Below are 13731 nucleotides of genomic sequence, written 5' to 3'. Positions count from 1 at the left end.
TCCTGCTTTGGACTCCAGCTCTTTCCCAAAAGCTCCAGTATTAGCATGGAAATCCACATCCATGTCTTTTTATTGAAAACCTTGTGCTGTTCCTGTGCAAACTGCTCCCTCCACTGAGCTCACCTGTGCCCCTACCCATGATCATATCCTAATCAGAAAACTCTCCTTATTTTTGTAGGATTACCTTCCCTCCCAGCAAGATATCCTGCTGGCACGAAGGCCGACCAAAGGGATTCACGAGTACGACTTTGAAATCAAAAATGTCCCTTTCAAGATGGTTGATGTGGGTGGCCAGAGGTCAGAACGGAAGCGGTGGTTCGAGTGCTTTGACAGTGTCACATCCATATTGTTCCTCGTGTCCTCCAGTGAATTCGACCAAGTGCTCATGGAGGACCGGCAGACAAATCGCCTCACGGAGTCCCTGAACATTTTTGAAACAATAGTCAACAACCGGGTGTTCAGCAACGTCTCCATCATCCTCTTCTTAAACAAGACAGACTTGCTTGAGGAAAAAGTACAGAAAGTCAGCATCAAAGACTATTTCCCAGAGTTTGAAGGGGATCCCCACTGCTTAACAGATGTCCAAAAATTCCTGGTGGATTGTTTTCGCACGAAACGCCGGGACCAGCAGCAGAAGCCCCTGTACCACCACTTCACCACTGCTATTAACACAGAGAACATCCGGCTAGTTTTCCGTGACGTTAAGGATACCATCCTGCACGACAACCTCAAGCAGCTGATGTTACAGTGATGTGCAGAAAGACTGTTGTATTTCAGTAACTCTTGTGTGTTGTTTTTTTAACTAGAAGTTTACAGCAGGAGTAGAGAAATCAAGGTCCTGTCAGACTTCTTGATACGTGGCTAAAAGCTGCTGCTGAACACATTATTGCCAATTTCTGCAGAAATTCAGGCTTAATCTCTTCCAGTGTAGCTTCAAGTTGACTCAAGTTGTAATTTTATAGCAGACCTATGTCTAAGTTACCTGTAAAGTGGTAAATTTGACCTTTTACGAACATGTGTATTATCCTAGAAAATCCAGAATTCCAAGTCCAAACTTCAGTGAAATTGCTGCAATTATTAGACTGTGGCAGTAATTTAAGGTGGGGGGGAGAGAGAAAGTTTTCACATCTAACTTCGTTGTTAATACTGTGATACCATAGCTGACTTATATTTTCTCAGGTCTGTTTTTGGTTAGAAATCCCGTCGAATCCCTTGCTGGAATCATCTCTTTGAAGCGCGGGTTCCTGGGTGTAATGTACTTCCTGTTAAGTATAAATCATGGCATTGGGTTGGAATAGGAGATGCTTTAAAAATGCTTAAAGTCAGGAGTTCCAGGCATATTTATCAGGAAGTGCTGAGTCCAGTGACGAGGGATTAGTGGTTGGCACAGTACACGGATTCACTCCAGAGGCGTCCGCGTGTCCTGGAGCCATGGCAAAGCACAGAGCACTCTGATCAATCCTCTTGGCACTCTGGTGTGGGAAGGGGGGAGCAAGCCCAGCTTGTATTTTTTGTCTTCACTAACCGGGTGTTTCCTGTAGGTAGCAGATGTTACCTGTGGGTCACCTATTCTTGAAGCGCTTTAACTTAGCACTGGTTTATTTGAACTCCCCGCCTCCTTCCCAGGTGCCTCCTCTGAGTCAGGAGCGTTTGGTGATGGAGGGAAGGGCTTGCAAACCTAAGTGCCTCCTTGTGTTCTGTCCTCCTCTGGCATTTTCAGTGGCCTTATGAATTCCCAGCAGAGGCCTTGTGTAGCTGACACCATGCAGATGAATGTTTTCTTCTGAAAAAATTCAAGAACACGTCCCAGCAGAATGTGCTTCGCTGATGAGGTTCTTTCTGAGACCTTCCAGTTGGGCCTAAGCAATCCTAAGTGTACTTGAGCCAAATAGGTTGCACAGCATCTTCCAGAGTGCTGCTTGTGACTGTTTTACCCAAAGTTCTATTGCAGTTTTGTTTATTTTTCTTACAGGGAGTTTTTAGCATTGCCATGTGATTAAAAAAAAAAAAAAAAAAGATAATAATGAAAAATAGTGAAAATAAAGCAATCCTGATGTACCCCACAGCACACTGCAAAAAGAGAGTGAGATTGTGATACAAAAATCAGTGTCCCTACCATATTTCCCCCAGGCTGTAATGTCATGTGGGCAGTTCAGCTGCCACTTTGCCCCATGGAATTGGCCAGTTCCTGTGGATCGTCCTGGTGGCCAATCCTTCAATAAATTCTTACTCCCATCCCACGAGAGGGGGGGTGACAGGGTGGTGTCACTGCTGGGAGCAGTGGCCCTGCCAGGACATAGGAAAGCTGCCTGTCTCCTGAACTTAGCCTTTACTTACTGTGATTGTAAGTTGTATTAACATCTCTGTACCTCGTTCTCCTGGCAGTACAAGGGGAATCATGTATTTTTATTTAGTTAGGTGCTTTGAAAGACCTCTATTTTTTTATATCATCCAGTGAATAGTCATAGGTTAGTCTGCGATTCTGGTGATCAGGCACTGTTTGGGGAGGAAAGAATTCTGAAAAGAGCTTGGGAGAAGTCACAGTGCAGAATCTAAACATAATCCTAAAGTCTGGATGCAGCACTGATGGTCAGGAGGGTTAATAGAATCTTGGATGGGGATATTTAATGTAGATTTTGCCTCTACTGGACATGGGTTATTTCTGATTTGCTGTGTTCAGGTTACATGTGAGCAATTCAAGAAGGAGGATGAAGCAGAGACCTCAGGAAAGGCTGGTGAGGCTCTTTCAAGGACTGAACAAGACACCTGTGATGGGAGCAGAAGTTTTCCTTTGGGCTATTAAGTGCTCCATGAACAGACACAAACCTCTGGTGGCCTCCAAGTCCAGTCTTGGAAAGCAGAAAACAAATCCATATCCTTGGTTGTCAACAAGAGGAGGAGTTGGGTTGGTTTTTTCCTTTGCTGACAGTTGTCTGAACAAGTGTCTTTTCAAAAAAGAGACTCAGCTCTGATTAAAACAATTAATTTGGAGAGATCTGCAGTAGGTGTTTTGGAGAGTGTCAGACCAGATGATTGCAGAAAAGACTAAAGACTGGTAGTGGATGATAGGGTGAGTACCAGGGATTTGTCTAAACTAATTTACGTGAAGTGTTGATGAATTTTTTGTCAATGGAACATGTTAATTTACTGAAGATGCTCAAAACTGATGTCAGTCTAAGGATGTAGCCAGGATCACCAAGGCACTGGGCACTTCTGACCTTTGCTGAAGTGGGGACAATCCTCAGCAGCTTCTCCCCAGAACCACCACAAAAATCCCTGCTTTGAATCCTTTCAGATTACTCTCCCTGTGAACCCCAGGGCCTGTAAGAGAGCGAGGGGGACCCCAGTGCTGGGTCACTTGTAGGTCCGGGTAGATAAAGCACTATATGAATCTCAGGCAGAAATGAATTGTTCTAATGAAATAACTGAGTCAGTCGGGTTTCCCACTCCCGGTTCTTGAGGGGGGTGAGGCACTGCACCTGGATGTTCCTGTTTACATCTTTCCTGTGTTATCCTACAGCCAAAAACTCCAAATCAGTGCCCTTGCCCATCTTCAGGCTCACTCTTCACGAGCTCCCTGAAAAGAGCGCACCTTGTGTTTCCTGTTAGATTTGTTTCTAAATATCATTTGTTTATAGCAGGATGTAAATTTGGTAAAAGAGCTCTGAAGGGTTGATGCTCTGAACAGACTGAGTTTTGTCCTGGAGCAACCAGAATTACAGTTTGCTGGTGAGAGTGAAGCTTCCTCGTGGAAACCATGATACAAGGTATCTTGTACTTTGTGGTACAAGGTTGGGATGTATTCCTGGTGAAGGTGGGAAAGCAGGTAGAAAGCGAAGTTTTCCAGAAAATCAAGTTCCCCAAAATTCCTTAGTTCTCTTTGCTGGAGTGAGCTGTGTTCTAAAGATCACTGACTGTATGGAGGTAAACCACTGTCCTGTACAAGCTGTACTTGAAGGTGAAATTGGTGTTTTAGTGACTGTCCCCTGCTGCAGTGTTCAACTGAGATGATTGATACCTAAAAACTGTGGCTGTTCATTAGGGCTTTAAAAATTTTACTGTTCTTTTTCTATATATTGTACGTGGGAGCATAAGCCATCAGTTTGTGTGAAACTTCAGCTTTCTTCTAGAATAACTGCTCCTAAAAAAAAGTCAAGTTGATCTCAAAGGCTGTTTATGGGGCTCATTTGTGAGTAGCTTTAAATTTTGCCCATCACCATTATTCCAGCAGAGTGATGGGGTGGGTGGGTGTTCCTGGCTTCCTGACCCTGGGCTGGGGCCGGCGTTCCTGGTGGATCCCAGCCTGTGTGGGAGCAGCTCTGAGCTCCCAGCCTGAGCTGTCATGCCCATGGCCAGCGGAGCTCCCCCCTGGCAATTCCTCTTCACGGTTGCAGAAGGTTCATTTTCCAGCACCATTCCTGTTCACACCCGCGGGAAGTCTCCCGCCGTGCCGAATCGTTCACCAGTTCACTTTACAGGTCATGTCTCTCTGATGGTACCATTAACATAGTTTTTAATTACACAGCATTGCAATACAGTGCCATTTTGCAATTTCTTTGCGTTGTACTTGAAAATAAGTTGAATTGCAGACTATTTAAAACTGCTTTCCTGCGCTTTCAGTAGCAGTGAGAGCTTACCTTACGTGAAGCCTTTATGTAAAAATATATTTTATAACAACCTCATAGATCTTTAACAAACCAAGATTTGTATTAGCATTGTATAAATGTTTGTGGCTTACAATTTTATATGTTTAACTTTTTATAAACTTTCCAGGGACTACTTTTTATTGTAAATTTTTTTTTCTCTCCTTGCTTTAGTTTAAGATTGGCAATAAATTATTTCTAAGGAAGGTCTTAGAAGAAAAAGCATCACTTCCTTTTTATAAAATGGTTAAATTGATTCATAGTTTCAAACCTCTTACACTTGCTTGTACATTGCTCTGTACATACTCTCCAAAAGTGTTGCCTTTCAGCTATTAATATTTGCCTTGTGTACAAAAATTACTGACGATGAATAAACATATACAGCCTCATGTTGGTGTGATGAAATCATTTTTTCTGTTTAATAACGAGCAGAGGCAGCCAGCTGACTCTTTTTGTTGGTTGGCAAAGCCCGGCTGGTTTGCTCCTGCAAACACATCTTGTGTTTCAAATAAAATATGTAACAGAGTCAAACAAACTCTCTGCTCGAAAGGCTCCTCCAGGTTCTGCTCAGCCTGATGACTTTGTCGCTGGCAGGGAGGCACGAGGAAATTGCTGACTTGCACCTGACAGCCAGTTTTGTGCTCAATATTTAAAATATTGATGGCACTCGGGTGTGTTCTGCGACAAACCTTTATGAATTATGGATCTTGGTGTGACGGAGTTGTTTTTATTATTTTTTTTAGCTCTTTTTGACTAAGCCAGCCTCGCCTCCCGGAGAAGAGGCTCACTGGCTGCAGTATGAAGCAGAATTTTGCAGCAAAACATTGATTTCTCATCAGTTTTTATAGGCCTGAGATAGTTCATTTTCCACAAGAGCCCTCGGATTTGGCTGGCATGCTGTGGACACTAAATCCCGGGAACTACTCAGCCCAGGTCATCCTTGTTTATAGAGTCAGAGCTCAGCATTAGTGCTGGGCCTGCTAAGGGGAATGCAGGAGCTGCAGGAATTCTCAGTGTGGCTGTTGCCGTGGGTGAGTTTGGAGCCTGGACACTCTCAGGAGCCATCTCTGATCACTGAAAGGAGTTCAAAACCTGCCGGATGTCCTGGGACTTAGCTCAGCTCCATGTGGCTTGGATTCCAGGTCCTGCCTGTCCTGGGAGAGCTGGTTCTGAGGAATCACCACCTCATCTCTTGACCCCTTTTCACTCTGGAACAGTCACATCAGCTGAACACTGTTGCTCTGACTTTGAAAAGAAATCTCCTGAGGTTTTTTTGAGACTTACTTTTTTTGCATCCCACTTCCTGGGATGCCACTTAAGGAGTAAAACTAAACCTACCTAGAACTCAGCTTAAGAAGTCATTTTTGTTGGGTTTTATAATCCAAATATCATGAGTGTGACTGCATTGGTTTTACCTGGGCTTCTGGTGAAGCTTTTGGGGGGGACTAAAGCCCTGAGCAAACTGGTCTGATGGAAGGTGTCCCTGCCCATGGCAGGGAGTTGGAACTGGATGAGCTTTAAGGTCACTCCTGACCCAAACCATTCCATGATTCTATGATTATTCTGTGAAATAATTAATAACATATAAATAACTAATAGTTTCTCCTTAGGAATGGGTTGGTGGTGTTGGACCATCCAGCAGTGACTCCTGGGCTGTGATCACCTCATCACACTGATGTGCCGGAGGCTGAAGTGGTGGGAAGAGCAAAAGTGGAAAAACGAGCACATTCCAGGATTTATGGGAGCAAGTGAAGTTTCCTCACATTTGCAACACTTTTGATTTACCAAAACACCTCGTTGCAGTGCTGAATGTAGGTTGGGTGCTCAAGCCTCTTCCTTCCTGTTCAAGTAACTCGGTGATTGCACAATAACTGACAGGAGGGATTAAAAATGCAGTGGGGCTATGCCCGAAGCGTCCCTGGCTGCCCCCGGCAGCAGGAGCCGTGTTCGGAGCCGCCCTTGGCCCTGTTCCTTCCGGGGAGCAGAGGTGACTGTGGAGGGCAAAGTGCTGAGGAGCGGCTGCCAGGAGAGATCCCGTGGGGAATCTGGCTGGAAATGGGACAGGAGTCTGCCCTGGCACAGACCCTGCTGGGTTTGCCCTCTAAAACAAAACAGGTGGTGGCACTGAGGTACTTCTGGCCCCTCCACCTGACACACTGCCCACTTGTGTTTTCCACACCAGCTGAGATGTCTTCAGTGTATGTGAGATGGGAATTGATTTGATTGATAAGAAGGATCCAGATGGACTGAGTCCCACAAGGCTCTGCAGTGGTGTTTTATTTGTGCCTAACTTCAGATGCCTTTCTCGGCTTTCTTCCCTGGAGTTTTTATGCACATGAGGGGCAAGACATGGGTTGCTGCTGGAGTGCAGCTTCCACAAACAGCGTTTTCCTGGGCTCTGGGGTTCTTATTCACTGTCACTGCTAAGAGCAGCTCCTGCAATTTCCAAGCGAGCCCTGCTGCTGGCTGTGAAATGCTCCATGGCAGAGCCGGTCCTTAGCCTGGGTTCAGCAAACAGGCAGCAGATGACTCGGAGGTAAGGAATCCAAACATCCCAAATGAGATGTGAGGGGAGAGCAGTCCCTGCCCCTGCGTGCAGCCGAGCTGCTGCCTCTGCCCAGCTCTGCACAGGGAGCCAAGAGTTTGATTAATTGCTGAGCACTGGATCTGACAAAGCTGGGTTTGGGGCCGGCTGCTGCCAGCCGAGCTCTGCCACGGTGCTTGCAGCTCCGTGCAGAGGTAATATTTAAAGGCTGAGCCCTCCCAGGCTGTGAGCAGCAGGTCGTGTTTGCTGCTCCTCGGGCAGGGAGGGCTCCGAGGCACTGCAGGGGAGGGCAGGAACATGTTTGTCAGCAGATCCAGGACGTGAATAATCCCTTTTCTCTGCCTGGATGGCTGGAAAAGTGGTGACCCACTAAGATGATGCTGATCAGTGCAGACTGGTTTTTATTAATTTAGGGCTTGCAGAGCAGGAGGAAGCACGAGATCCTGTGCATCCAACAGATCCAAAGTGAGTTTTTCCCATTCCCAGTATTCAATAGTGGATCTTGCCTGTACAAAAGATGCTGATGCCCTTCCCAGGATTCTGCCCATTGACAGGAAACATCTTAGAGCCCAAATCCCTGCCTGATGTCCAAATCTGTGTCCTATCCAGCACCAGGCCAACCTTGGGTGGCTCTTAGCCAGGCTGCAGGTGCTGCCGTGTCCCCTCTGCTGTCACCTGCAGCCTGGAACACAATCAACTTCTCTGACGTAGCAAAAAGCCGCGTCATTATCAGATCCAGAGGGGAAGTAGCAGTGGGAAAAAGGAGAAGGACATCTAATTTAACATCCTCCAGACGGCCTTTGCGCTGGTTAGGGGCTGAGTGACTGTTTCCAAGCTGACCATATCCTGTGTCAGTGATATTTGTGGGACGGGAGCAGCTGTGAATAACTCACTCCCAGGGAGTGACCTCCCTCCAGCCGTCCCTGCATCCAGCTGTCCCTGCAGTGCCACAGCGAGGAAGTGGCATCACCACCCCCAAATGAGGTTCAACTCCTCTGTGCACCCCCAGACTGTGCCTGGGTGCTGGTTGTTGTTTTCAGCTTTTATTGGAAGAAAAGCCAACATCCATCAGTGCTACAGATCTTTCTGGGGTTGCCTAGGCAGAATATTTTGCATTTTTTCTGTATGAGCTGATTCTCTTGTATTGATCCAGAGTCTAAGGGTGGGAGCAGCTGTGAATTGATGACTCTTTCCTGCTGTAGCCTCATTTTCCCTGAAGAAAAGGGAATCAAACGAAAGAACTTCAGTGAAATCAGCATTTTCAAAGCGTTATTAACATCAGGATTTGCAGGGGCGCAAGTTGAGCAAGGCTTCAGCAGCATCAGCCTTCTTACATCATGTCTGGCATTTGCTAAAAATTTGTCCAAAATTAAGGGGAAAACTTCCTCTTTTGTTCCTGCAGATGACCCACGCAGACTCTCCTCCCCTCTCTTTCCCATGCCCACTTACAAAACCTGAGGAGGAAAGGGGATATTTCTCATTTTATCCTTTGCTGTGCTCCACAAGCTGCTGGGGGAAGGGACACCAGCCTGAGACTGCAGCAGAAGCCACTCCAGCCCCCTCCCTGCTGATCGTATTGCATCTCCTCCCACAGCAGGAAACCCTTCTGCTGCTCCTCCTCTCACCTCTGCAATACTCAAGGTGAAATAGTATTAAACACTTTTTTTTGCCAGCACGTGGCAAATCCTAAATCCTCCTCTCGTTTCCAGTGAAAAGCTGGCTTTCACTGCACTGTGATGAAGCAGTGCAGTCGCCTCTGCTGTTATCTGGGGATGTCACCGGGGAAAGGAACATTTTTGCACGTGCAAAAGCAGCAAGTCTGTGGCTGTCTCCTTGTTCAGCTGATTGACACCACTCCAAGGACCTGATTGTGGTCTTCAGTTCCCGGAGGGAGCCTGAAAGAAAGATGGAGAAAGACTATTTGCAAGGGCCTGGAGTGACAGGACGAGGGGGAATGGCTTCAAACTGACAAGGAACAGGTTTAGATTGGATATTGGGAAGAAATCCTTCCCTGTGAGGGTGGGCAGGCCCTGGCACAGGGTGCCCAGAGCAGCTGTGGCTGCCCCTGGATCCCTGGGAGCATCCAAGGCCAGGCTGGACAGGCTTGGAGCAGCCTGGGACAGTGGAAGGTGTCCCTGCCTGTGGCAGGGGGTGGGACTGGATGATCTTTAAGGTCCCTTCCAGCACAACCCATTCCACGATTTCTCCCTTAGAGAAGCAACCCCAGTTGCCAGAACTGGAAGGTTTGATATATGGAGAGTATTTAGACATTTATTATTCTAATTAATTGCCAGAGGGAGTTCCTCTCTGAAAGGCTAGCAAGGTAAAATGTTGTTTTCCCCTCTCCACAGCAGCAGGGATGGAATATGAAAGCACCTGGCAGCCATCCAGCCATTCCTCTGGAGCCAGGCTTCCCACTCCTTGTCTCCCTACCCCGTCTTCTTTGCTTGCAGCAAGACAAATGCCTGTGATGATGCCAAGGGAAGGAGAGCAGAGGGGGTAAACACAGCCTGGCACATTCTCTTCCTGCCGGGGCTCTCCGGGGAGGGCGAGGTCGGTGATTCCCTGAGCAGGGGGAGCCCTCGGATGGGAATCGCTGCCCACGTGGAAGGAGTGCTCCTGGGAGCTGGCAACTTCAAGGGGCACCAGGAGGGAGAGAAAAGCACCTGCAGAGAGCAATCCTCAGCCTGAAAAGGTGTCCCAGCTCGGTGGATGAGTCACTCCCAGGAGTGATGAAAGCACCTCCGCCCCACACCTTTGTGCCCTAGCTCCCTGACAACGGCAGGATGGGGTGAGTGTGATAGTGCAGGGCACTCGAGGTCCTTGCAGGAAAGGTCCAGACTGTCTTCTTGCTGAGGGGGGTTTCAAGGCAGGGCCCTTCAGGACCCCTTTGTGGCAGGATTTCACCCATCCCATCTCCATGTTCACATTTATAACACTCACAAACCTTTGCATTTAAATAGCTCCAGCTTTTGACAGTGGTGTGGGACATAACCCCACATATTTACAATTCGTGTAAAGCAAAAGAACAACTAAAACATCTGAAACGAAACTAAAAATGAAACGTAATTTCCCATTTCCATAGTTCTTTAGATCTCGCATTTCTTTAGCATAGGCTGATTTTTTCCTCCATCTTCTGGTCAGATGGGATTTCTGTTTGTGGGACATGAATGTCACCCCATCCTTACGTCCCAGGCTGTTGGGAAGAGCTCCTAATGCAATGCTTATTAAAAACACTTCAGAGCTGAATGTATTAGTAGGAGAAACAGATCTTTGCTTGACTGTCGTGGCAAGGTTGTTGTCTGCAGCCAGTTCTGTTCCAGCCCTGTGTCAGTTTGAAGCTTCAAGACCAAACCATTATGGAGGAGCTGGAGAAGCAGAGGGAGGGCCATGATCCCATGTTCATGGTCGTGTGCCATGATCTGAGCACAGGATGGATTCCAGGAACACTGGAGCACTAAATATAGCAGCTGTGCTTGCTCAGCAGCTTTGGGTCCAGCAGGCCTAAGGGGAGGTGTAAAATTCAGTCTCAATCACCACATTGGCAACGCTTCCTGAGAATTCCAGGATCCCTCTTTTCCCTGGTTTATGTCTGTTTGGAATGCTGGAGAGAATAATGAAAACATCAGGGGGGGAAATAGAACATTAATTTACGGATACTGGAAGCATGGACTAAATTCTTCCTCTGTCTTCCAGCAAACCTCACGGTGTTTGTAAAAGCTTCTGAACACAAAAAGCATCACACGAGTGTAAATATTGGAGCTTTTATTTGTTTGGATTGAATAAAAACTCCAAAGATCTGTTGGGTGTGTTGGGGAAATGCTGCTCCTGAGACACCTGTACAGACCAATAAGCCCAGAACGCCTCCTTACAGGGTTTCCTAGGAACAATGTATGGAGGCAGGCAACTCCCTGAAGGGTTTCAGCTCAGGGTTGAGAGTATGGTCATGGTGTATCATCACTCACGATACTTTTCTCCCCAGTTTTGCAAATTCTACCCAAAATCTCCTCCAGAAAGGGCAATCCTCTAATTACCAAGACCCGAAAGTTCTCCATCACTTGCTGCTGCTTTCCTGCAGGTCTCTTAAAACTTTTAAATGAGATGGATTAATAAAATATGCTCCATCTCTCTCATGCACACATTTTAAATTAATAATGGCAATGCTGCTGTAAATTCACGCTGGAACAAACCGGACCAGCACAGCCAGTCCTCGTGTCCCCAGCCGGTGTGTCCAGCCCGTCGCCGCCCAGCATCTCCCCATCCCATATGTCCCAATCCCCCCTGTCCCTGTCCTGCGTGTCCCCATCCCTCCTGTCCCCGTCCCGCCTGTCCCCATCCCTCCTGTCCCCATCCCTCCTGTCCCCATCCCGCCTGTCCCCGTCCCTCCTGTCCCCGTCCCGCCTGTCCCCATCCCTCCTGTCCCCGTCCCTCCTGTCCCCGTCCCGCAGCCCCCGGGGGGCCGGCAGGGGGCGCGCGCGGGCCGCGCAGCCGGGGCGCTGCTGCGGGAGCGGGGGGGACTCGGGGGGGACTCGGAGGGGACTCGGAGGGGACTCGGAGGGGACTCGGGGGGGACACGGGACCTTCCCCCGGCCTGCCCCATCTTGACGGCCCCTCTGCTCCTGCCCCCTCTGAGCCGCCGCAGGTCGCGCCAGGTGAGAGCCCAGCGCGCCCCGCACTGCGGGTGTGAAGTGGCGGAGGGAGAGGGACGCGCAGGTGGCGATGGTTTCCCAGCGCCGGCTCTGCATCCGTTCCTGACTCGGGGAATCGGGAATGGGTTTGGTCCTGGGCATGGCCAGGGGATGCAAGCTGGGATGCAGGGCTCCAGCCACCTGTAGGAATGGGACTGGACCCTGCCCGGGCTGTGTGTGGAATGGAATGGAATGGAATGGAATGGAATGGAATGGAATGGAATGGAATGGAATGGAATGGAATATCCTAAGTGGGAAAGGAACCACAAGGATCATTCAAGTCCAGCACAGACACTCCAACAACCCCACCCTGGGCATCCCTGGCAGCGCTGTCCAAACGCTCCTGGAGCTCTGGCAGCCTCGGGGCTGTGCCCATTCCCTGGGGAGCCTGGGCAGTGCCCGATGACCTCTGGGATGAGAAACTTTTCCTGAGATCCAGCCTGACCCTCCCTTGACACAGCAAGCTTCAGGCTGCCACTGGCTCCAGTGTGACAGAAAACACAGGGCAGGGAGCCTGGGCAGTCACAGAAACTGCACCCAGCCTCTTCCTTCCTCCCTTCCGCAGCACCGTGGCCATGCTGGTGGCACCCAGTGCAGAGCCCAGCCCCTGCCTTGCAGAAACCAGTGCCATGGGTGTGAGGAGCACATCTCACAGTCAACAGCTTCACCATTCCCAAGGCCTCCTGGAGCCCAGGGTGTCCCACGGCAGAGTGGGATCAGCAGGATGCTCTGGGCAGGTTTTTGGGCACTCTGCTTCCCTGTAGCCTCGTGGCTGGCTGGATGTGTGCTTGTCCCAGACCTGCTGGGCCCTGGGAGCAGTTACCAGCCCCTGCTGGTGTCACCTCTGCCTGGGAACTGTCCCCTCACACCTGAGACTGGATTTCACCCCATCAGCCGGCCCTGGTCCCTGACTTCCTCGCAGGATGCATTTCACAACCCCTGCCTTGGTTTGTGTCTCAGCTGTTGCTGTAGATACCACCAGCTTCTGCCTGTGCATGTTTGCTTGTTTTTCTCATCTTTCTACAGCCTTACAGACACAAAAACTGCAGAAGCACATAAGTTCAGGGTTTCCAAAGGAAGCTGTGGTCTGAGACACGCAAAGAAATGTCAGTGGTAGAGAGTTACACTTGTGGTTAGTGACTGTTTATTTGTTTTGCTAAGTAGAAGCAGGTGTTACAGAGGGTATTTGGGGAAAGAGGAGAAGGGTTGTGTTGCTCAGAGGGTTGAAAACCTTCTCAGCAGTGTTAACTGTTGTTTTCAGACACAAAAAGGACTTTGCTTTGGTCTTTCGACATTAAGATTAAAATCTTTCAACTTTCTCCTTTCATTTTCATTTTGTGTGTTACAACTTGAAAACTTTTTTATCAAGGACTGCACAGAGATGATAGTGAAGCAGTGGCAGGAACCCAATGTGTTCACAAAACCCCTACAAGTGCTCAAGGAGAACCATGAGAGTTTATTAAAATGCCTCGAGGTGCTGCTGCAGGATTGAAGTATAACATATGCAAGCCCCTTGTGTATCTAAAGGGTTACTCTCTGCCATTTACTATGGACTATTTTAAAATTTACTGTCTGACAAGGAACTACCAGCGCACTAAAAATTCTTCTCTGGAAAGCTAATGTTTGTATCTCTTGGCTGACACCGGTTGCTAACATGATGCTCGGTATTTGGTCTGTGCTGAAGCTGCCTGTATCCAGGAATGTTTGTCTTCATCACTCTTGAATGCTCCTAAATTGAGTTGGGGGTGTGCTGTGGGATCTGCCCAGAGCGTGGGCTCCAGGGAGAGCAGACAAGTCTGGTGGCATCTAAGATATTTCACCATGTTCAGGAGAAAATGCCTTGAACTTAATCCAG

At 48.5% G+C, this 13731-nt stretch overlaps 1 protein-coding gene across 1 annotated transcript in view; it reads left to right on the top strand.

The window, feature by feature from the left end:
• The window catches only part of GNA13 (G protein subunit alpha 13), a 29748-nt gene extending 24716 nt beyond the window's left edge, over positions 1-5032 (top strand). Inside the window, exon 4 of the mRNA XM_032128982.1 lies at positions 179-5032. Coding sequence (XP_031984873.1) covers positions 179-751 — 573 coding nt within the window. The 3' untranslated portion in view covers positions 752-5032. The remainder of the gene's footprint in view (positions 1-178) is intronic.
• Positions 5033-13731: the final 8699 nt, after the last annotated feature.

The sequence above is a fragment of the Corvus moneduloides genome, chromosome 19 (assembly GCF_009650955.1).
Source record: "Corvus moneduloides isolate bCorMon1 chromosome 19, bCorMon1.pri, whole genome shotgun sequence".
In the NCBI taxonomy this organism is placed as follows: Eukaryota; Metazoa; Chordata; class Aves; order Passeriformes; family Corvidae; genus Corvus; species Corvus moneduloides.
This window is presented reverse-complemented; position numbering and strand designations above follow the sequence as displayed.